The 23045-nt window shown below is 43.8% G+C and overlaps 2 protein-coding genes across 3 annotated transcripts; one reads left to right on the plus strand and one right to left on the minus strand.

The window, feature by feature from the left end:
* The first annotated feature begins 98 nt into the window (after positions 1-98).
* atg13 (ATG13 autophagy related 13 homolog (S. cerevisiae)) lies at positions 99-8978 on the plus strand. 2 transcript variants are annotated; one of them, XM_061033034.1, is made up of 18 exons: positions 99-275; positions 2043-2123; positions 3254-3334; positions 3528-3647; positions 3931-3977; positions 4150-4290; positions 4481-4521; positions 4642-4738; positions 4905-5012; positions 5308-5401; positions 5556-5654; positions 6522-6605; positions 6692-6801; positions 7070-7211; positions 7324-7401; positions 7519-7626; positions 7723-7851; positions 7936-8978. In XM_061033034.1, exons 2-18 carry the CDS (start codon positions 2055-2057, stop codon positions 8011-8013), a joined length of 1626 nt encoding a protein of 541 aa, XP_060889017.1. In that variant the 5' UTR covers positions 99-275; positions 2043-2054; the 3' UTR covers positions 8014-8978. The 2 variants fall into 2 exon arrangements, with proteins under 2 accessions (XP_060889017.1, XP_060889018.1); XM_061033035.1 differs by lacking the exon at positions 5556-5654 and having other exon boundaries at positions 100-275.
* Positions 8979-9531: 553 nt separating this feature from the next.
* Positions 9532-22318, minus strand: kpnb3 (karyopherin (importin) beta 3). The gene is made up of 26 exons (XM_061033033.1): positions 22155-22318; positions 17946-18026; positions 16889-17081; positions 16684-16786; positions 16494-16590; positions 16306-16410; positions 15567-15689; positions 15355-15475; positions 15171-15258; positions 14855-14961; positions 14640-14764; positions 14453-14542; positions 14147-14320; positions 13838-14056; positions 13604-13687; positions 13375-13507; positions 12879-13000; positions 12662-12758; positions 12346-12518; positions 12152-12263; positions 11996-12051; positions 11787-11909; positions 11286-11505; positions 10974-11202; positions 10740-10881; positions 9532-10575 (listed from the first exon to the last, which is right to left on the minus strand). Exons 1-26 carry the CDS (start codon positions 22230-22232, stop codon positions 10489-10491), a joined length of 3282 nt encoding a protein of 1093 aa, XP_060889016.1. The 5' UTR covers positions 22233-22318; the 3' UTR covers positions 9532-10488.
* Positions 22319-23045: the final 727 nt, after the last annotated feature.

The following is a 23045-nucleotide window of genomic DNA, read 5'->3' on the forward strand; positions in this document are numbered from 1 at the left end:
AGTGTGGCGTTTCCTTAATATTTACATCTATGTGAGTTATTTCTTTTTCATAAGATATATATATATGCCGGACGACAAAAAAGTAACGAAAGTGCCGACGTGAAACTGCAATCGACTAAAACACGTCGACATGGAGAAGATAAACAGAAAGTAGCGCAGCCGTTGTTGTCGTTGTAAACATCGAGAATTGCGCGTCTTAAACACGTTATTTCATGTCGTTTTTTTACGATTGAGTGACGTTTTATTGGAGCTGCTCTGTAAAGGGAAAAGCGGATGTAAGTTTGACTGTTTTGTTATAAACATAAAGTGTGTCGTATGAAGCTAACGGTTGCTAACGGCTAACGCTTGTTGACCAGTGAGTCACCTCCTCAGTGACCCGCTTATGTCGAGAAATTATTAATAAAATAATCAAATGAAACATTATTAATCTCCCAGAGGTTGTTAAGCAGCGTTTAAACTAGTTGTCAGTGTTTGTAGTTTATTATAAATTCAATTTTTAACTCGGATATTTCATGTAAACGTGGAGGCCTCACATGCTAACTCATCACACAAACATTCACTTTAATTCTATAAAACCTTCTTATTATTCTATGTTTGCAGCTAAAAGCTTTATTAATGTATCACGCATAGTGTACAGCTGGTAAATATGTCATTTCACGTTATTAAAGCACCACAAATCAGCTGTTTAAATGATTGTTTTGGTTCAGAATCAGCTGATCTGTGTTGTGAAAATAATAAATATCATAGTTATTATTTACTTATTTACATGTTATGCAAATTAAGTGTATGATATTTTTATTGTTGCAATGCTGTAATTAGCTCAGCACCTGTTATTCTATAATTTAATGTTATTGTTATTTATACATGTTTTTATTTCTGTATATTTTGTTCATTATCTACTTCTATTATGTATTTACAGGTTTATTTCAACTGTCTTTTATTGATTTTTGCATTATTTGTAGACATCTCACATTACACACGTTCATGTAGCAATATTAGCACACAAGCATCCAGCATAAGGTGTAAAAGAAAGTAATGCAATGTGCATGAAGGGGAACATATCACCCTTCATAACAACAGTACAAACACCCCTTGTACAAAATAAATATATATATAAATAATGTATTTACAGGTTTGCTCCAACATATTTGTTCTACTTGTACAGTGACAATAAAGATATCTTTTCTTATCTTAAGATTAAAGCAGCCTGCAGGTAAAGAACAGTTTACAATTCTACAATTCACTTATCAGACTCTTTTATCCAAAGCGACGTACATCAGAGAGTAAGAACAACACAAGCAAGGATCTAGAAAAAAGGGAACAATGTCAGTAAGAGCAAACGATCAGCTTTGAGTCTGATTGGACACACAGGTGCTGACAGGAAGTGACCAGAGGCAAAGCACAACATTGAGGGCAGTTCTTGAGAGCTCTAATCAGTATAGAAACCATCTTATAAGTCGTCGTTATCAAACAAAAACCATCATCATCATCAATAATATGGAGACCATCATCATTAAGTTAGTAGGTATTCATGAAAGAGCTGGGTCTTTAGCTTTTTCTTAAAGGTGCAGAGCAGTCAGCACTTGAGCTACAGGATCCGTATGCACAGTCGTCCTCACTGGCTAAAAGTTGAGGACAAGATGACCGCTTTGCTCCTGGAAAATCAAAACACTTAGTTACTAAACAGAATTTAGAATCATAAACATACGGCACCAGACGAGACACAACAGGCCGTTTGTTTACTACGCAGAGCAAACACAGATTTCCTTAAACACACAGTCGAATAGAGAAATGAAAACATGGAAGTCCTCTCCCCTCTTACTACATTAACACTATTTATAGAAAGCAATTGAAGAAACACCTCGGGGGACCATATTTGTACGATACTGTGCACATAGTATATGTAGGGTAGTATTTAGAAGTTTATTGCTAAACTAACCAGGATTTAACGACTGTTAAAAACTGTTTATTTTGCAAACTTTACACTTGAAGCTGCTGTGGTGGATGTTCGTCTCTAAACATGTTGATCTGTCTGATTTTAGGCTCGTGAAAACATGGACAGTGGCCTGAGTCCGCAGGATAAAAAAGATCTGGACAAGTTCATAAAGTTCTTTGCCTTGAAGGTAAGAAAGCAGTACGATGATAATAATATGAATGTAATACTGCCGTGTTTATCCGAGCTGTTGCACCAACATGCTGCAGTCAGAGCTCTGCGGTCAACACACCAGAAGCTCGTGGACGTCCCAAGCTAAGCAAGTCCCCCAGACGTTCCTCTCCCCAGCACTATTTTCCAGCTCCTCCTGGGAGACCCTGAAGTGCTCCCAGGCCAGACGGGATATCTAATCCCTCCAGCGCGCTCTGGGTCTACTCCCACTTTATTTTGCTCCTAATTATTGGCTTTTTTTAAAAACCTGTACAGCACTTTTGATGTTGTTTTAAATGTTCTCTATAAATAAACTTTGACTTGACTAAGAACAGCGTGCTCGACAAAACCAGGTCAGGAAGATGCAGCGACACCATAAGAAAACAATTTTAGATCGATGTTAAACACAGGGAAAGAAAGTGCTTTATAGATATATATAATATATATTCAGAGTGGTAATTGATCTGTGATATTATCAATGAACTTAATATAATGGAGAACATAAGGTAGGTGAAGAAGAGTTATGAGCATATGAAAGTTAATAAAATCAAGGCAAGGAAGAAGAATTTTAAAACAACCTTTTTAACTTGTAAATGTTTCCTTTTAATTTATGTTTAATCTAAATTATCTCAATGAGCTGTAAGATGTACTCATATCAAATATTTAAGTAAGACTCTAATTAAAAGTTATAGGTTTAAAATAAATGTATTTTATCTTTTATAAATCACTTTATATAGAGAGGGCGCCCTCTGGTGGTTCATTGTTGGTTACTGCACTTAAATAATAAATTAATCAAACTGCTGTTTCTTTGAGTAAATTAAACACAGAAAGCTGGATTAAGAGCTTTTACTTTTAAATAAAATAAATGAAGTCTATTCATATTACTTGAGTAAGATGAACATTTAATCTCTGAGCTCTGTGAACAGTAATGTTTAGAAAATCATTTTACCTCTGAGCTGATCTTAATGAGCACTATGTAATGAGACTAAATTAGGTGCATAATTTGTGTTTTAACTTGGATGTGTTTGATATGATATGATCAGAGAATGAAAGAAATGAAGGTAGATAAAGATGAAGATGATCTGATTTTTGTTTTTGTCCTGTGTGCAGACAGTCCAGGTGATCGTCCAGGCTCGCCTTGGAGAGAAAATCTGCACTCGCTCGTCCTCATCACCGACAGGATCTGATTGGGTAAAAATTAAAACCATTCTTTTACCCTTTAGTATGACTTTACATTAAAGAACATTACCCCATAGGTTAGGTAAGAACCTTGATCTCCCATAAAATAAATACATATAAACTAACATTAGTCAGTGGATGCTTTGGGTCACGATGGTGTTCTCAGAGTATTTGATTATTATTTTGAATTCTCGTCTTTTTCTAGTTTAATTTAGCCATCAAAGATATCCCCGAGGTGACTCATGAAGCCAAGAAGGCGCTGGCCGGACAACTCCCCGGCATCGGACGCTCCATGTGCGTCGAGATCTCCCTGAAGACGTCGGAGGTAGAGCTCTGCTTTACTTCTTTTTTTTCTTCTTTTATGGAACTAATTTTCACTTTGATGACATTTAGCTGTTCAGGGACTTTTACATCAGATGTTTAGAAAACAGAAAGTCAGGAATATGAGAGCTTGGAGACAAGAAATATGTCATGATAGGTACGTGTCAGAGGATTTTATACATTTTGAACAGAAGGCAGACCACTTCCCATGAAATCAAACAACTGGACATTTTGATTTCAGTGGACGTTACTGTCCCTGCATTAATGTTTCTGTCTCTTTATTTCAGGGAGACTCGATGGAGTTGGAGACTTGGTGCCTGGAGATGAACGAAAAGTGAGTGAAATCTGCTCTCATTTTCTTTTTGCACGATAGATCTCGTTACATTCCCCGAATTACAATAAAAGAAAGAAACAGGAATGAAAAAGGGATGCCGGGGAGTTAAAGTATTACAGGAAACAGAAAACGAGCTTCTCTCAAGAAAAAACTTGTTTTTCTTTTTCTGCAGGTGTGATAAGGACATCAAGGTGTCGTACACGGTCTACAACCGTCTGTCTGTCCTCCTGAAGTCTCTGCTCGCCATCACCAGAGTAACACCCGCCTACAAACTGTCCAGAAAGCAGGGACACGACTACGTCATTTTATACAGGTCAGTGGTCTGTGCTCGTCTCTGCAAACAGCTGATTTAACCGACCTACAAATAAGTGAAGCCGGCAAACAGCTGCACTACGACACTCGCTTTTTACACATTTGGGGTTTCCCTCTCTAACCTTGACATTCTTCTTCATGCAATTTATGTGAAACCTGTTTCACCATCTCTGTGTCTCTCTTCATTCTAGGATTTACTTTGGGGAAGTCCAGCTGAGTGGACTCGGAGAAGGTAACACGACCTTTTCATTTTAATGATGGCTGATTCAGTAATTAACTGTTAATCATATTCGCTGTTTTACTTCAGCTGATGTGTAGGTTAAGGTGAGTAAATGAATTGTTTGTGTTCCAGGTTTTCAGACGGTGCGGGTCGGTGTCGTCGGCACACCCGTGGGCACAGTCACACTGTCATGCGCGTACCGCACCAACCTGGCCTTCATGTCCAACAGGTAACACACACACACGTGGCCTAACTAAGAAATAAGAAGTACATATAAATAAGATAAATTAAGGAAAAGATGTGACATGTTTCATGAACATTTCTGAGTCTTTTTAAAAAGATATGCATCGACCTATTAGAAGTTTGTGCTTCAAAATGTCCTCTGTCCTCTGCAGACAGTTTGAGCGGTCGGCTCCCATCATGGGGATCATCGTGGATCACTTTGTGGATCCTCCCTGCAGCGGCCAGCGACCTGCAAACATGGGACAGCCCTGCAACTACAGGTGAGTACATTACTCCCACCTTAAAGGAGATCTATTTTCAGCATTAGTGATGTCAGTCTGGGATACCTGTTGAGCTGTGTTGTGAGACGTGTAGCTCAAAAACCTCGTCAGTAAAATCCCTCAGGTCAGCCTCGGCCTGAAACGCTTCATTCCAGCTGCTGTCTCTTTAAGGCCCGCCCTCCCCACGTGCTCACTCTCCTCCAGTTGGCCTGTTTATAATATGTATTGGTAACCTTATTTATAATATTGGTTACCTTATATATATTCTAAATTCTAAATGTGTGTGTTTGTGCAGAGCTCCAGATGAGGACGACGGAGGACCGTTTGCAGGCGTTCAGGACTCACAGGAGGTCTGCACCACCTCCTTCTCCACCTCCCCTCCCTCTCAGGTAAGAAAAACACACCTTTACTCCTCTTCTTCTTTTTTTTAATCTCTGTCTTTATCCTGAAACTTCTTCTCTGTTTTCATTTCTCTTTTCTCTCTTTGTCTGTTTTCCTTTATTGTATCTGTGTGCGTCTGTGTGTGTGTGTGCGTTATCTCAGTGCGTGTGCACTCTGAGCCCTTCGCCCTCTAAACTGTCTAAGCCCCTCCCCCTGGACAGTCTGCAGATTCCATTGGCTCCTGGACTTGTCACTCACACTGTGAGTCTTTGCTGGCCACTGTGAGAGTGTGACTGTGTGTGATTCACTTCTTAATGAACAACACTCAGATTCATCTTTTCATTTAGGGGTGTGAGCATGTGTGTGTGAGTGTGTGTGTGTGTGTGCCGCCCCAGAGCATGTGTGTGTGTGCATGTGTGATGCTCCAGGTCGTGTGTGTGTGTGTGTGTGTGTCGCTCCTGGGTGTGTCAGACTTTATTTTCACCATCTTGTCTGCCTCATTTCAAATTTCATCAACGCAGATCTCCAGGTTCTGATCCCGTCTGACTCCCTAACCATTTTCATTATTTATTTTATTGACTAACCACAATCTTAGAATTATGTTTGATCCAAGTCAAACCTTAAAAATTGATCTTTCAGGAGGCGAGTCTGACTCACGGAGACGCCATTCATTTCACCAAAAACAAAAGACGAGCATCAGAAATAAACGAGAGAGGGAGATTAAATTCATAACTGAGGTTTAAGGTGTAATTTCTGCTGCTTTCTTTCATCTAAAACTGCAACAAAAGATTTAGTTTGTTGGAGTCTTTAGGTAGCGTTGAATCATGGGAGTTGTAGTTTTTAACCCTTTACAGCCTCTGATGCCTTTAACAACTAAATCTATGTGAAGTAGCTCCGACAGAAATCATTTTGACGAGTGAGAACCTTCTTAAAGTCAAATTCACGTCCCTGTAAGCCATGTTAAAATCATTATGTGGCCTTTAAGTTAAGTCCTCCCTAACTCCATTCAGACTCCTTCAGATCCGAGCGCTGAGCCTTAACTTGTCAGCATCATGTCATGCAGTGTGACTCTGCACATCCATCATGTTTCGTTCGTTTTCATTCTTCGTTCTTTGTCTCTCTGTGTAGCTCTACGCTTCCAGGTTGTCATACCAGCCTTCAGCTCTAGGGGGAGCTGCTGAGTTCTGTCACCCCACTGCCAATCCAAACCAGGTAAAAAAAAAAAAACACTCTAAACGACCTATCTCAGTGTTCTTCTCGTTCATGTGCTGTAACTCTGCTGTGCTCTGTTCCCTCAGGTGTTGCATGCTGGGAAAGAGGGCGGGGTCGTGCTGGTTCCTGCGCAGCCTCCTCATGCAGCTGATGCCCACCTGAACGTAGAGCACGCCCCCAACACACCTGGCAGCAGGTAACTCTCTCCTCATCCCCTCAGATTAGCATGAATAACATTTCTGTCTTGTTACATCGGCCTTACTCGAAAATGTTATCAGAGTTATTTTTTTATTCACGTCGGGTAAATGTGGCCGATCAGAGTACGTGAGAAACCTTTCTTCATGACTCTATTTTCTTAATAAATGTTTGAATGAGCCACATTACACATCGTAGATTTACTCTGAGGAATAAACATCGAGGTTACTGTTTGATTAAACGTAACAGCGTCTCCTCTCTCTCCTCAGCGGTGATGATGACGGTCTGTCGAACAGCGGCGAGGGACGCAGGGACGAAGTACGGAGGAGCGTTTCTCCCTCCGACCCCGTGGAGTCGCTCAACGCCTTCACGAGGAAAGTCGGAGCGTTTGTTAATAAACCCAGCGCACAGGTACATCAAACATATTCCATTTCTTTCCAAAGTAACATCAGTCTGAGGTGATGTTGTGAGCTGAGTTACGGTCTGTAGCTTCATGTTTGTGTGTTCCTGTGTGTGTGTGTAGATCACGGCAGCCAGTCTGGATCTTCCGTTTGCTGCGTTCGCTCCTCGAGGCCTCGACTCCGAGGACAATGACCCCATGGTAAGATTTAGAGCGATATTTACACGTCACTAAAAGTCCTTTCTTCATTAAGCAGAAGTCTTTTGTTTGTATCTAAGAGAAAAATGTAAACATCAGTGTGTGTGTGTGTGTGTTCAGGTGCAGCCTCCAGACTCTCCTCCATGCCCCTCCCCCCTGCAGGCCAGTCTCCACTCTCAGGGCTCGGAGGGATCAGGGCCGCAGGACGACTTTGTCATGATCGACTTTGTACGTATTATCAACGTCCGTTTTGTTTCAGTGTCAGAACAAAATCCACAAAATGAAATTCTGCATGTTGACCCAGCGTCTGTATCCGTGTTTTAGCGTCCAGCCTTCTCTAAAGACGACTTGTTGCCGATGGATTTGGGAACGTTTTACCGCGAGTTTCAAAACCCTCCTCAGCTGGCGAGCCTCTCTCTGCACATCAGCTCTCAGTCCATGGCAGACGACCTGGTAACACACTCCTCACTTTAAACCCACATTCACTCCAAAGATAAAAAAAAACTTTAAATTTAAAGTTCATTTTTGTTGCTGCAGGACTCTCTGCCCGAGAAACTGGCCGTCTACGAGAAAAACATTGACGAGTTTGACGCCTTCGTGGACATGCTCCAGTAGAAGACGAGCGAGGGGTTAACGTGAGGAAAGACTAAATAAGAATGAAAAGGAGAAGCAGACTGTGTCGTTGTTTGTCCTATGAGAATCACACATTTCTCTCTCTTCCTGGCACGTTCACACCTCCTCTCTGACCAGCCTGTACAGATCGTCCTCGCCACTGTAAATATCCATCATCTTGTCGGGGAAAGTTAAGACGCTTAAAAAAAAAAATCACAAACGCCCTCTGTGTAGTCACTGTAAGTTCAACGGTAGCTCGCCCCCTCCTGAGTACGTGAGCTTGTTCTCTTCATCATGGCCTTTCTGACTCTAAAATCAAAACAATCCTCGGGTATTTGTTTCATCTTTAAAAAGCTGGTCTTTGAGAATCACTTTCATTTAGCCTTAACGGTGCAAATCTAGTGTCTAGCACATTAAAAATCGACAGTCTTGCATCATCATTCGAGGGTTCACTGCCTTGCTTGAAGAAAACTGACTCATTTTACCCACGCCAGGTGTCTCCCAGCAGGTCTGGGGAGTCAAATTGCCAACTTAAAAAAAAACCCAAAATGGATTTCACATGAAGTAAATGCTTTGTTTGTGTGTACAGAGGAGATGTTTCCATTCTTAAATACAACCACAAGCCAGTTTGTTTATCACTCTTAGCTAAAACTAACGCAACAGCCCTGCAAGAAATAAAAAAGACAACTTAACGCTAATTCAAGAGAAGATTTCCTGCAGGGTTTGTCGTGTTAGCCTGTTAGTTTTAGCCTCCTAGACGACCGCTAACCGAGTGTGCTAACTGTACCACACGCTTGAGCATATTTAGGTTTTTTTTTTTTTGTTGAACTCGTTTTTGCAGCCGTCTCCAGAAGGAACCACGTCATCCTCCACGACTGTTTGGTTGAGAGCTTTAATTTAAATGTTTCTTTGCTGTTGTTGGTCTTAATGTCCTGATAAATAAAGCATGGCTGCTCTGTTCAAACTGATGCTCTCCGTCTACAAGTGTCTGAATGATGCGTACAGGTCATTACCCTCTGTCTATAAACCCCTCTATTTCAGCCCTGCTCAGAACACGCTGTCTGTACCTTTAAATATGTAAATGAGCTGTGTCTGACCACGCCCCCTCTCTGGAAGGGCTTGGGTGCTTTCTCACTCCATGTCCTATTGTTTACGGTGAGAAGGCAGACTCAGGGCAGAACAAACACCTAGCTGTGGGAGTGTCACCCACCTGGGGAGGGGCTACTGCCCTTTGTGATGTCATGAAGGGAAAACCTCTACACAGCCTGTTTGAGCACACATTTTCTGAAAAGTGGAGCAGGCAGAAGACGGAAAGGAGGGAGGTTTGTAGACAGACTAGAGACATAGAGTTAGAGAAACATGGTGAAGTGGATTTAAAATATCTGAAAACTGAACTAAAGGTTATTTTTCCTTCCTCAGGAAAAGGAGAGAGAGGACAGAGAGAGAGAAACATAGGGAAAGAAAACCAATAGAAATTCTGCAACACATTTCTTCAGGTTAGTGAATGAAGTTGCTGAAATGTCGACTTTCTCAAATGGAATTTTATTGTTGGTATTTTCTGGAGTTCCATCACAAACCTGCGGGGCTGCAAGGGGTCAAAACCTTAAAGTTAAGAGTATGGTAGCACGCATTTTACAGAAACTCTACAATTCATGTTTCCTCCTTTGTGTCACATGCCGTGTTGCCGTGACTACACAGGTTTATTGCTCTTTTCTTAGAGCCCCTCCCCCTTTTACAATGCTACCTTAAGGGCTGAGAACCGTTCAGCAAACATTTTCAGAAACACATCTGGAAGGCTATGGAGGAAAAAGCTGCTTAAATCAGATCTCCCAGACAACGAGGATGTAAATTTCCTAACTATTTATATTTTCTAGAGTTAGCCACTTAACATGCCGTTACTTTTAGAGGCCGCCCCCCCACCCCACCCCACCCAGGTAACACTGAACGAGAAAAGAAATAAAAATACAAAAAAAAAAGTAGATTCACAGGAGACAGGCAGTGATCGCCCAGTGTGCATTTCCATGTCGTTCAAATCAGTCCATTAAATGTCCCCGTTTCCCCCCCACTCCCCCTCCCCCCCCCCGAGCCCGACTGTCCAATGAGTTTGTTAACGGGGCGACGTGGAGGACAAACATCAGGGAATGGTTGGAAACAAAACGTCCAGATAAAGACACATGAAAGGACGGGGTCACTCTCCTCTCTCGTCCCCGCAGCCTCGGGTTCAGGGTGAAAGTCTTTGAGGTGGATGGTTCAGTCCTCCATCGTCTTTTATATCCGACCTGCTCCCCCCGGCGCACAGGGATTTTTTATTTTAACGATCGGGTGGGGGTGGTGATGGGGTGAAGCCGGCGACTTTCTGATCAGAGCGAGAGGGAGGACAGGGAGTGTTATGGGGGCGGTCCAAGGGCTCGACTTTTTCTTCTTCATGGGCTTTTTTTTTTGTTGATAAAGAGAGCAGGGAGGTGACGGGGTTCAGGCTCAGGCCGTGTTCAGTAGGTCCTGTATGGCTCTCTGCTGCGTCTCGTTCAGCGTCGATACACACTGTGTCCATAATCCTCCCGACACCTGAGGGACAAAACCACAACAGTCAAAATCTGAACATGAGCGGGACAGTACTTCAACTATGGTGAGGGCAACGGAGGCTGTAGTCCTGGGTTTGAATCAGACCTTTCCAAAAATAAACCTTTGAGATAGCAGGAAAGCAGAAAAGACTCAGGGGAGGGGCTCACCTGTACTTGACGGATGACGTTGGCGAGCCGTTTGCTGCACGCGTCTTCGCTCTTCACCGATTCATTTACGACTCCGTCTGCGATGATGAGGAAGATTTTGGGCAGGTTGGAGTTGTCCGGTCCGAGGACGATCGGGTTGTTGCTGTAAAGGGAATCAAACGATCAGACGGGTTGTTCATTTTTCTAGTTTTAAACTCTACAGAGATTTAAAAAAAAAAAAAAGGGCCGTCGTACCTTTCGATGAGGTCACACAGGAAGTCGAACGTGTGCACCGCCTCCTCCTTGTCCTCGTTGAGCGGCAGCCAGCTGAGCCAGTGTGGGAGGATCTCGTTGACGTTGACACACTCGGGTCTGAAGCGTATGACCTTCCCGACGGCAGAGATGCAGTTCTCTGTGGCGTTGACGTTCTCTTTGGCGCGCGAGTCGGCTGCCTGGATGACTCGCACCAGCATGGGGATCGCCTCTGAAGCACAAAGGTCGAGTCAGCGAGAAGGCGGAAACGTCTTAAAACCTCACAGGTGACGAGAGAGAGAAGCTGGACTGTACCTGTGCAGAATGGGCGGTAGCTTTCTCCTCCGTACTGCGCCATGACTCCCACTCCGTACGCGGCGGCCTGTCGGACCTCCGGGCTCGTGTCACACAGCGACTGCAGCATCGGCCGCAGGAAGTACTCTGCGTATTTGAAGGAGGAGGGGCTGCAGTGCTCCACCACGTCGTCGAAGATGCACAGACCCCACTGCCTGTCCGCCCACGGCCTGTTGGGACACTGAACACCAGGTGAGTCCGTTAGATTGAGTGTGAAAACATTCTGTGATGATGGCGTCGCACATGTTGAACCGCACGGTCACAGAAATATCAGCTTTACTTTTTTGATGAAACATTCAAGTCGGGAAAAAACTGAACTTCTGTTAAAGTAAAGAATTAAAGACAATAGAGTATTTTAAGACACAACTGTTAGCACCATCTAGTGGCCAAATGTGAGTCTGTAAAAAAAAGTCTCAGATTCAAAACTTCAGTTCTGATGAAAAATGGCGGCTCAGTACTCACTATGAGCTGGACGATGAGCTGCAGCAGCTGTTCAAACCACGGCAGCACTTTCTCTTTGTAACTGCTGAACACCGAGTGCAGAATATCCGACACTTTGGTCAGGATGTAGACGTCGTTCTCATCCTGTAGGAGACGAAAACAAGGAGTGAACATCTTTAAGACTTCACTCCGTCTTTACCAAACGACTCTACACGAGCGGCAGCGTTTACCTCGTCTTGTAGCGTCTCCTCCACCTGCTCGTCGTAATCCTCATCCTGTCTCTTCGCTGAGGAAGCATAGACAAGTCAGTGTAAGATATATATAAGATAAGAAACAGAACAATGTTTGAATCAAAGCAGAGAAATGTTGTGATGAATTCTTCTCACTCTGTCTGAGCTCCTGGTTCTTAAAATGCTCCTCCAGTTTTCCCTTCAAGATGCCGCCCAGCTCCTCAAAGTGCTCGTTGTTCAGGCAGCCGTCTCCCATCAGCTCGATGCACTGAAGCAGAAAAACAACGACGTCAAAGTCTGACTGAAAGAAGGAATCTAGACTTCTGTGAGGAAGTGGAGAATTATTTTACCTTAGCGAAGGAGTGCATGATCTCAGAGAGGACGTCAGAGTCTGGCTCGGTGCCGATGGCCTTGATGAGAGCGTCGCACATGAAGTGCCACATCTGGGTCAGATAGTCCGGCCCTCGGACGCGCGCACACTCCAGCAGCAGAGGCATGGACTCAGCGGCCGCCACCCGAACACGTGAGTGAAGTCAAGGAAGCTCTTCGTCCTATCATCTCTGAATTTCACATTCTTACCCTGACCTAACGTCTACAAGCTTTTCAAACTCTTTGTAATGTTGTACATGTTGTTTAATGGACTAAAGTTAGAGCACAAAAGGATATCATCGTGGAAGTAGAACTTGAGCAGAGGAACCATGAGCTTCACCACCTGCTCCGTGTACTCCACAAAACCTTCCTTCAGCTCTTTGGCATAGCACACCTGCAAAACAACACAGATCCTCTTACTGACAGCACACACAGCCAGATATGTAGATAAACAGATCTACGTCAGGACATGCTGTACGTGTTCATGTCCCCTGTGCTGGTCTGGGTCACTCACCAGCATCTGGCAGGCGGTGGCTTTCTCCTCCAGGCCGGCCGTCTTTATCCCAAAACTCTGCTGGTCTCCGAGGTTCACAAACTCCCAGCCGTCGTCCTCCGAGATGTTCTCCATGTCCTGAGCTACAACACACACACACGTATGAGTAAGGTCTGGATCTTTCACTTTGTATTTAAACAGGTCATAATCATCTCCACATGTCAGTTTGCTTTGTAATCCAGCAGAGGGCGCTGCAAGTGTATCAGCTTGACTTCATGCATGCCAAACAAATGAGGAAGAACTTATTTAGGGGTTTTAAAGAGCAACGCAAAATAAATCAAGACTGATGTGTTAATACATGTTGGATGTGTTCTGAAGGGAGTTTATTTATTACCCTAAGTAATGAGGCAACAGGATTTTATTAAGGAGGACTACATTTACCAGATTTATGAACAGGGAGTTATCCTGCATCTTTAAATCAATGTGAATCACTACTTCACTGCTGGAGTGTACTTACTGTCGAGCAGCGCCACCTCAGGCTTGATGGACGCTGTCTTCATCAGCGGGCCCATCACCACAGGAAGGTACTGCTGGAACTCTTTCCCCAGGATCTTACACATCCTGGCCCAGGCCGAGATCATGTACGAGATCTAAACGACACACCCACAGAGACAGAAACATCACGACGAGGTACAAAAACATCGAAGAGAGTCGGACAAATCACGGTGATCTCAAAGTGTTCTGACCTGAGGATCGTCGTCCTCCAGGTCGTTGAAGTCCGTCTGAGTTTTGAGGAGCAGCTGCATGACGGCCGAGGCGTCTGGCATGAACTGAAACGACGAAGAGAAGAAAAGGTCAATATTTGAAGCCTCACAGGCGGTAACTGTTAGATTTGAATAGCCTTAAAGATAAAATATCATCCCTGCATTATTTAACTATTGGTGTAGAAAACATCCCGTTACTCTGATTTAACCCTTTACCTTCTCCTTGCCGACAGCGAGTCCGATCAGACTGATGCACTCGATGGTTTTCCCTCGGAGCAGCCGCAGCTCTTTCTGCACGGCGTTCTCCACGATGTGTTTGAGCGACGGCATGAACAGGTCGTAATATGGCACAAATTTCTCCTCCGCCGTGTCGGCCACCGAGGCGATGGACGTCACCACCTGCTCCAGCACCAGTTTGGTTCCTTTCTGGATCAGCTGAGGGGAGTGAAGAGGACTCTGTTAAGAATCCTGCAGTTTAAAAATGTTAGCAGGAGGCTGTGATGATGCTGATCGGTCCTCTCTTACCTCCTGCAGCTTGGCCACCATGATGACGTGGAGGTGCTGCACCAGGCTGTCCAGATACGGGATGAGCAGAGTTTTGGGACAGTCCTCTGTGAAGTTGATGAGGGCGGCTGCAGCGTGAGCCTGAACCCGAGGGTTACTCTGGTCCTCCATGGTCTGAAGCAGAGCGGAGATCACCTGCCAGAGAAGAAGACGGTTAAACAGATCTGAATGCATCTGCAAAAATCTTAAAACACATGTGACACATTGATCTAAAAGACGTCTCCTTTGTCTGGTGGCTGTATGACCTTTAAGTGTCACTTCATTCACCTTATCGTGGAACTTCTTCTGGAAGGTGGGGGCGAAGTCTGTGGCCATCTGTCCGATGGCGTTGCAGGCAGCGTATCGGACCCTCGGGTGCTGAGGAGAGAAAAGGAGAGTCAGTTTTATACCCGCAGTAGAGAAACAGAAAGTGTAATGAAGGTATGAAGAATGTGTGAAAGTTGTCTTTTCTCACAGGATCGGAGCAGAAGAGGAGGACGAAGCTGACGATCTCCTGCAGAATGGCCTCCATCTGCTGGTGGCAGCCCTCACCGATGGCAGAGAGCGCCATCAGCCCGGCGTGACGGTACTTCCAGTCAGCTACAAACACACACAAACAGCATTAACATCAACTTCACGTACAAGTTTAAATTAGTTTCAATATAAAAGCGTTTAAAGATGGTTACTCACGGTTCTGCAGCATGGTCATGATGTGCTGTTTGATCATCGGCAGGATGATTTTTCCTCCCAAACCACAGGCGATTCTGTCCAGAGCACTCTCCCCGGCCACGGCGTTACTGCAAGTGACAACACACACATCACTCAACACACACATCACTTTGTTTGAACTGTCTTTAACCCCTCAGTTTGAAACCACTTTGACGTTGTTCTAATATTTTCCTTTAGTTTCCTGCTTAGCTTCCTCCTCAGTTAGTCTTTTTCTTGTAGTGAAGTAAAGGTAGAGGAGGATTTCACTCCTGCAGTGGAGCAGGTGTTTGTTTCATACCTGTCAAAGTCGTCATCCTCGAGCTCGTCAGCCATCGCCCACTCGTCGTCATCCTCCAGGTCGACCATCATCGCCAGCATCTGAGGCACTGAAGCAACGACACACACGTACTCTCACTCAACTGTTCTACGAAACTACTCATGGTGGACACGTGCAGTGAATTAAAGATGGAGCAGATCCTCACCGCTCTGAGCCACGATGGCCGTGTGTTTCCTCAACATGGCGGCTGCTGTTTCAGATAAAGTGACGACGACCTCCAGAGCGAGCTGCCTCTGCATGTTGGTCAGGTTTGTGTCTGCACACAGCTGAGGAGACACGATGACGTGTGTTATAAAAACACATTCAATGCATCAACAAGTCTTTGTCGTACTGAAGTTGTGTTTCTCTCTCGCTCACCTTGAGACAGAGCTGCAGCGTGGGCTCCAGATTGGGTCGCAGGTATTTGGGAGCTGTGTCGGCGATTTCCACCAAAGACTTGAGCACTGAGTCGTCGCCCTGGTAACACGACTCGTTCACCGCCTGGTTCAGAACAACAGGGAGCTCAGGTCAGTGTCGCAAAAAACAAACACTTATCCACTCAGTGTCACGCTGCTTATTCTACGTTCACCACAGTCACAGGGTGAGAAAAAAAAACATGAACTTATCAAGGATGGGGAATAAGTGCAGGATCGACGTTGATGCTGCCGTGTCGATTGGTTGAAAGAAAAGATTAAGTAAATATCTGAAGGGAGGAAAAGCTTTAAGTTCTTCTGTTTGCACTGATGAGAGACGATTAATAAAGACGACCTGGAAGCAAACAACATCTAACACTGAAGGCAAACACTCGGCTTTTACTTTGAAGTCCCGCCCTCCACATGTTATTTACACAGAGACACATACAACAGCTCTGTGGACATTTCAATAACTCATATCTGTTTATAGAGCTCTATAAAAAACAGAATAGTGTCCAAGCGCCTGCAGGTTAACATCAAGGCGGATTTACTCAGAGAAAGCAAAGCAAGTAAACAGCCAGTGTAAGAAACAAGACCGACAATATAGTTTAAGAAGAAACCCTAAATCATGTCCATGGCCTACAACAGAATCTGTTTATAGAGGTGATAAAAAGCATAAAACCGGACTTTGCTTCATGACTCACCTGCAGGACTCCTGGGAGGAGGTCTGCAAAATGCTTCAGCAGAGCTGTGTTGCTTTCGTTTGCCAGAACAAAGGAGCCGGCGGCCCGAGCAGCCAGGGTACGGATCTGAAGGATGAATTCAAATGAGTTCAATGCACGCTCATAAATCAGTCAGTCATGTGCTCAAATCACTGCAGGTTTGATGGTACCTGTGGGTTCTCCTGGTCCTGCATGCACTGAACCAACATGCGCTTGATGACGTCCATGTAATGCTGCTGCTGGTTACCGAAGATTCCTGGAAAGTTCCTGAAACGAGCAAAGACACAAACATGTTTCAGTCTGAACACAGCAGTACTCTCACTTTAGTTCAATAAGAGACGACGTGAACAAGGAGGTTACCAGAATATGTGCAGGGCAGCTTCTCGCAGGCCGACCTTTTCTGAGTTTACCGAGTCAAACAGGAACTTCAACAACTCCGGCCACTGGTTATTACCATCGTCATCTGAACAGAAAGCATCACGATCAGTCATTAGACCTCTCACAGCAGACATACACTAAAATAACAAACTTTATGTTTGCTTGGTGTTCACAGCCGAGATCTTACCGATGAGGTTGCGACAGAGCTCGGCGGCGATGTCGCACACCTTCTTGCGGATGTTGAGCGAGCTCTCCTGCTGGATGCTGGTCAGCAGCTCTGTCTTGATGGCCGTCTGCATCTCCACCGTCAGGCCCGGGTAGATCTCCTCGAAGGACGACGACAGCAACCGCCGCAGCAGCACCGCCGCCATCTGTTTGACCTGACGGAACGAAAAAGGTAACGCAAAACATAAAACAGCCTTCTGAGACAACAGGAACAGCGGGGCAACATAGCTCAATAACTAAATCAGAAGTGTTTGATTTAAGTTAAGTAAAGTGTGGAGTCAGTGTTTGTTTTGTCCTGCAAAACGATGACAGGACAGAGAACAACCAATCAGCAGGCAGAGGTCTGTATGCACCGTTGTTTCAAAGCCTCCATATTTAATAAAAAACGCATTAAAGCCTGAATTTTTTAGAAACTGAAAACCAGGTCGGCTGAACTCCCAGGAGTCTTGTTTCAGGGTCTCTAAACGCAGGACTAAAAGATAAAAGTGGAGCAAAAGACTTGAAAACAAAACAAAGCTGCAGTGATAAAACTTGCAGCATCTCAGAGAGGCAGGTTCACTCTCGGTGGAGCGAGCTCATCTCCGCCTGCTCCCGTTTCACCGCTCTAAAAATATCCGCCTGGAGGTAAAGAAAAGGAAGCGTTGGGGCCGAAGCAGCTGCTGGAAGAGAAGTAAACACAACGGCCCAAATGCCAAAACTGTGACTCATAACCAGTGCTGAGAGGGGGGGGGGGGCGGACCACATTCTTTAAATGCCGTCAGTGTCACACCTTTTGGAGCAGATAGATGGCAGTAATACAGACAGGAAGTGGCATAACGAGACCTTTGGATGGCTTTCAAAGCACAGCTGTTGTGCTTTCCTGGACAAACAGTATTTTTTTTTTTTAAAGGTTCTCGTCTCTAATTGGCTGCTAGGTATCGGTTTAACTGGTATACAGAGACATAGAGGGGATTCATGTGTTCCAGAAGTCGAGAGCGTAACACGTCATGTCACAGATCTGTGAATGTTTCTGTACAAACCTCCTCTGCAGCAGCTGCATCTCTGATGGCCTGCAGCAGGAACGTGATCTTGTTCTGACCCGGGATGGTGTCATAGGTCTCCTGCAGGGGGAAAAAAAAGAATCATCAGACAGCGGTCAGGATGAGGCGTGCTCTTTGTGCAGATTCAGGAAACACGTCCGCATGATTTAAGCTCTGTGATGAATTAATATCCACCCGTGATTGTGTCATTCTGATGGCCTCTAGTCTATCTGCACACACTCTACTGACTGTGAGCTGAAACAGACACTTAAGTTTATCCATTAAAGAAACAACTAAAATGGATATGGATAATTCAAAGCCTCTTTTAGTAGCTGGATATTTCACCTGCAGGTCTTTAATCGCCTGTAAAACAGTCAAAGGAGCGACTACGGTCCAATTACAGGCTCTGCATTATGACCAAGATTAAGAGGAGCTTGAAATCATAGAATGCAAAAGGTTAGTTTAATGGTTTGGGGTTTCATTTTAATCCAGCAGAGTTAAATGGTGGCACGACGTCCAAGCTTTCCTCACATTTTAGAAAGCCGTCTTCAACAACACGTTGATCAATCACCTGAATGCTGACTCCATATTTCACAACAACTTCACTAAACATCTGATCATGATGGTTAGCGAGGCACCATCAGAAGAAAAGCAGGAGCTAAACGTGTTTGTCTGCATCTTACACACTGTTTACTAAATCGTAAGACAGGAAGAAACAGGACAAACTGGTTGAACTGATGCAGATCATGTTTGTTTTGATGCTCTATGTTAACAAGCTGCATCATTAAAGCCACCAGAGAAATGCAAACACACACACACACACACAGGACAGTCCATAAAAGGACATGTGGAACCATGGGTGTGTGACAATAGGATCACATGTAACAGTAAACAAAAACAAACTTCTTAATGTGATATAAAAGGAGAGAAATCAGTGGAGAAGGCCGGAGGTTTTACCGATAGAGAAACAAGATAATGTGAGGCGTAAACACCTCGAGTAGATTCATTGCTGATGCAGATATTTGCATGACAAAGAAGCAGGACGGGGAGGAGGAACTCTGGGAGAGCAACAGTTTGGTGGGGGAGTAGGAAGACTCCCGAACAATTTGAATAAAAATGCAGGGACAAATTCAGGGTTGCAAAGTCGGCTGATTAGAGGCAAATTTAGTCAAGGCTCCTTCAAATGCGGCGTCTTGCCTGCTCAGGTTTCTAGACCTCAGATGCTCTTTTGACTTATGCAGAGTCTTCTGTGTTTCCTGCTGGATTTGGCATTTTTTTAAAACCATTTTAAGACCAATAAATATAAGTATAAGTAAATACTCCCAAGGGAAACTCAAAGCATCCACAAGCAGCTTACAAGACACGCATGATAAGAGACTTTTATTACATCTAATAACACCCACTTGGCCAAATAAACCTGGCTACATGCAGGACAGTAAAGATGTGCCACTCAAATCTCCAGACCGTGAAGTCCCAGAAACAAACTTTAAAGGTTTTGAAGTAATGCATGAGGTAAACCAGAAGCTGAGCAGCTTGGTTTACAGTATGTGTAGTATTTTAACCATTAAAGTTGAGTGATAGTCTCCTCCGTATGGATCGATTCCCATTGTGACAGAAGGGAAGCGTCTCTATAAAGGATGAATTCCAATGAGCTTAGCATCGCGGCAGACCGTCTGTGGCTTACAAAGAAAACCGCTGACTGCCAAACGAGGGAGGGGAGAGTGATAAGACTCAACTACCTCATCCAAAAGTCGGACGATACAGAGGTAAACCCGTGCTAACAATGCTTTGCAGCGTTGAGAGGCTAATCGTGGTGGTGGTTTGGGGCGGGGGGGAGAGAGAAAGTGAAAAGGGCAGCGAGACCGAGCCCAAACAAATCCTCACAGGAGCTAATCCAGCGAGAGGGGATGACCTGGCTTTGATGTGACGTGACTGAAAGTGAGATAATTCGCTTCCGCGAGCGACACTGGAGCAAACAAGGAGAGCAGGCGCACAAATTCAGACTATTTTAAACACTTTCAGATTAACCCTTAACGTGCCAGCCAGTGTTGGAGCACAAATATATCACACAAACACTGAGTGAACATAGGGCTATTAAAACTCATTTTATGATCAATAATGTAATCATGTAAATAATGTATTATCACTATCCTCCACCTCTGATATCAACCTATGCACACCCTTAATGTAAATACTGTTATTACATAATTACACATTATATTGCACCAGTCACCACCTCACTGTTGTCTCATTTAGCCTTGTACATCTTTGGTTTGGATATTTAATGTCATACTTTTTGTCCATGGCGAGCTAAGTTGACCAAATTCACACTCCCCGTGCGTGTGAGAATAACCAGCCATTACAGCCGATTCTGAAATAAAACAACGAGGACAGTCTTCGCTGTTGAACAGGGTGTTGACGTGCTTTCTGTGGGTCGTCTTCTCCTTGGTTGTAGCTCAAAGTTAATCTCATTTTAACTTCTCAAAAGCTTTGAATAAAACCAGAAAAAATATGATTATTAGGCAGCTGAGGGTTAAAAAACACTGATACTTTTTCATGCCACGTGTTTCATAACAAGCCCTCTGTATTAGTATCATGATCCATGAGAGAGTTAAATAAATCTAGATCTCTCTTCATGTTTTAGGCAAATGCTACAGCACTAGAGTTCTGATGGGTTCATTCGTCTCCTGTTGACCTATCCTATGAAACAGATCTTGTTTTTTGTTAATAGGCTCACTATTTTGTATGGCTTTAGTCAGAGTCAGAAATCAGAGAGAGAGGGGAATGAGCCACGGGTCGGATGTGAACCCGGGTCGTCCGCTTTGAGGACTACAACCTCCACACATGGGGCGTGCGCACTAACCACTAGCCCAACCACACCCCTAGCTTCACTACTTTATGACACAATCGATTAAAAAGTGAGCAAGTATCTGCCATGCTGACAGCCTTACTTGAGGCTCTAAGATAAGGCTGGGAAATATATTGAGTTTTTAAGACATATCGATATATTTTCAAACAAGATATAGGATAAGACAATATGGTTAATATGGATATAGTTTATGTTGCATTAAAATAACGTTACAGAGGTGCCAGGTCGCCTTTTTCTCATCTCACTGATGATGACTGACTGCTCCTCCTCTCTCTCTTTTATTGTATTTAAGGAACTTTTTTATTTTATAATATTACTTTTTAAATTCACAATCAGGTAGTTTATTTTCCATGTGTTTTCACTGTTAATAAAATACATATATCGAGTATCGCCTTTCAGCTAATCAACATCAAGATATGAGTTTTGGTCCATATCGCCCAGCCCTACTCTAAGATACTACATTTTAAAATCAGTGTCTCAAGACCCTCTGAATTACACTCATTAAACCCCCATAATGTTGACTTCTATACATGTTTGTGTTGTTTCCTGGTCAGTCTGGATGTTATGTTTAACTTGTGATTTAATAGTGAAACATTAGAAATCCTGTTTGATAATTGAACATGCTGGATTAACTTGGCACTCTTGGATTTTGTTCTGTTCATAAATCAGTGAAGTTAGACTGACTTTATCAAACTAAGATGAAGACAGGGACCTAAAGCTTCATATTTTATACTGTATCTAAAAGCCGAGATGACTAGTTTGATAGTTTACGTGTTTTAGATGCCTGAAGGCCATTGCATAACGTCCAGCTCTGTTAGCACATCCTGCCCTCCTCATGAACTTATCTCCTCATCTGTAACGACACAAACTTAAATTTAATCGCTTCTAACAACACCTGAATGTTTGTTGTTTATTCCTGGACGTTTTAACAACACACTCTTATCAGGCGCTGTTGTAGCTGCTTAGCCATCGCGCTACTTCCTCAAGTCTGGGTGGCTAGGTGAAGAGCTAACGCGGCTAACACTGTCAGAATAACGGTTCCGTCCATAACAAACGTTACATTTCAGTGTGAATCAAACACACTTGGCGCGACATGTACACACACACAACATCCACATAGTGTCACGACTTGTATCGTAGCAGCAAGGACTACATTATCTCCACGTAACTACGCAACATGGTGTGTCTGCTCCATTCTACACGTGGGCTCCGGAGCCTGACGTGAGACTTAGCTTCGGCTAGCTTCGGTTAGCTTCGGCTAGCCCAACCGCTACCCGATTACCACACTCGCCCAAACTTGTCGTGAACGGTAACAAGGCCCCCCCGGTTTCTCTCCTCACCTCCGATTGTTTCCTGATGTTGTTGTCAGGGCTCATCAGGTTGCCCAGCAAGAGGTAGAACTGCTGCTGTTCCGCCATTGCAGTGAGATCCAGAAAGAGCAGCCGGGTGGAGGAGCGGCGAAGTGAGCCCGGCAGAACCCTGCTTTCTTCGGTCACACAATAGCTGCTGACGCCTTATTGGTTCGGTGTGTCAACTCTACTCGCGCGTTCATTGGTACAGAGCGCTTTCTCAAACGCACGCCATTGGCTCACGCAGCTGATTGGATGGACCGGACACAGCGTCGTTGGCGAAAGCGCGGGAAATCTCTTCGTGAGCTCGACGAGAATAAAAACAAAATATTATGATCCAGTATCATACTTTAGCACATGTTGAGGTACTTTACGTGAGTATTTCATCGAATGCTTCTTTATATTTAAGGATATTATGATATATAAGTCTACATTACTACAGAGTAATGTAGACTAGTGGTTCCCAAAGTGGGGGTCGGGCCCCCGTGGGGTCACAAGCCGCCAAGAAGGGGGGCCTGGAGAAGCCTCCCCCCGTTAAAAATACTACAAAAAATGTAAAATAATTTAAAATGTTGTATTCTACCCATTATTGTAAATATATATATGTACAAAAAAGTGGTTGACTATGATGGTTGATTATTAATAATGATAATAATAATAATAATAATAATAATAATAATAATAATACATTTTATTTATAAGCGCTTTTAAAAACTCAAAGACACTTTACAATAGTTAAAAACAGAAAGAACAGCACAGTATGGACAGACTAACAGACATCACAACATTACACACAAATCATAAAGATAACAACAATAAAGGTAAACTACAGAAAACAAAATTTTATTATTTCTATATATTTAAATTCAAATTTAAAAATTT

The sequence above is a fragment of the Labrus mixtus genome, chromosome 24 (assembly GCF_963584025.1).
Source record: "Labrus mixtus chromosome 24, fLabMix1.1, whole genome shotgun sequence".
NCBI classification, from domain to species: Eukaryota; Metazoa; Chordata; class Actinopteri; order Labriformes; family Labridae; genus Labrus; species Labrus mixtus.

Coding starts and splice junctions, on each gene's coding strand:
- atg13 (XM_061033034.1), top strand. CDS start 2,055: ATGGACAGTGGCCTGAGTCCGCAGGATAAAAAAGATCTGGACAAGTTC. Junction 3,978..4,149: donor TGCCTGGAGATGAACGAAAA/GTGAGTGAAATC, acceptor CTTTTTCTGCAG/GTGTGATAAGGACATCAAGG. Junction 5,013..5,307: donor GGACAGCCCTGCAACTACAG/GTGAGTACATTA, acceptor GTGTTTGTGCAG/AGCTCCAGATGAGGACGACG.
- kpnb3 (XM_061033033.1), bottom strand. CDS start 22,232: ATGGCGGAACAGCAGCAGTTCTACCTCTTGCTGGGCAACCTGATGAGC. Junction 13,001..13,374: donor TGAGGTGGCGCTGCTCGACA/GTAAGTACACTC, acceptor TGTGTGTTGTAG/CTCAGGACATGGAGAACATC. Junction 10,576..10,739: donor ACGTCATCCGTCAAGTACAG/GTGAGCCCCTCC, acceptor TTTGTCCCTCAG/GTGTCGGGAGGATTATGGAC.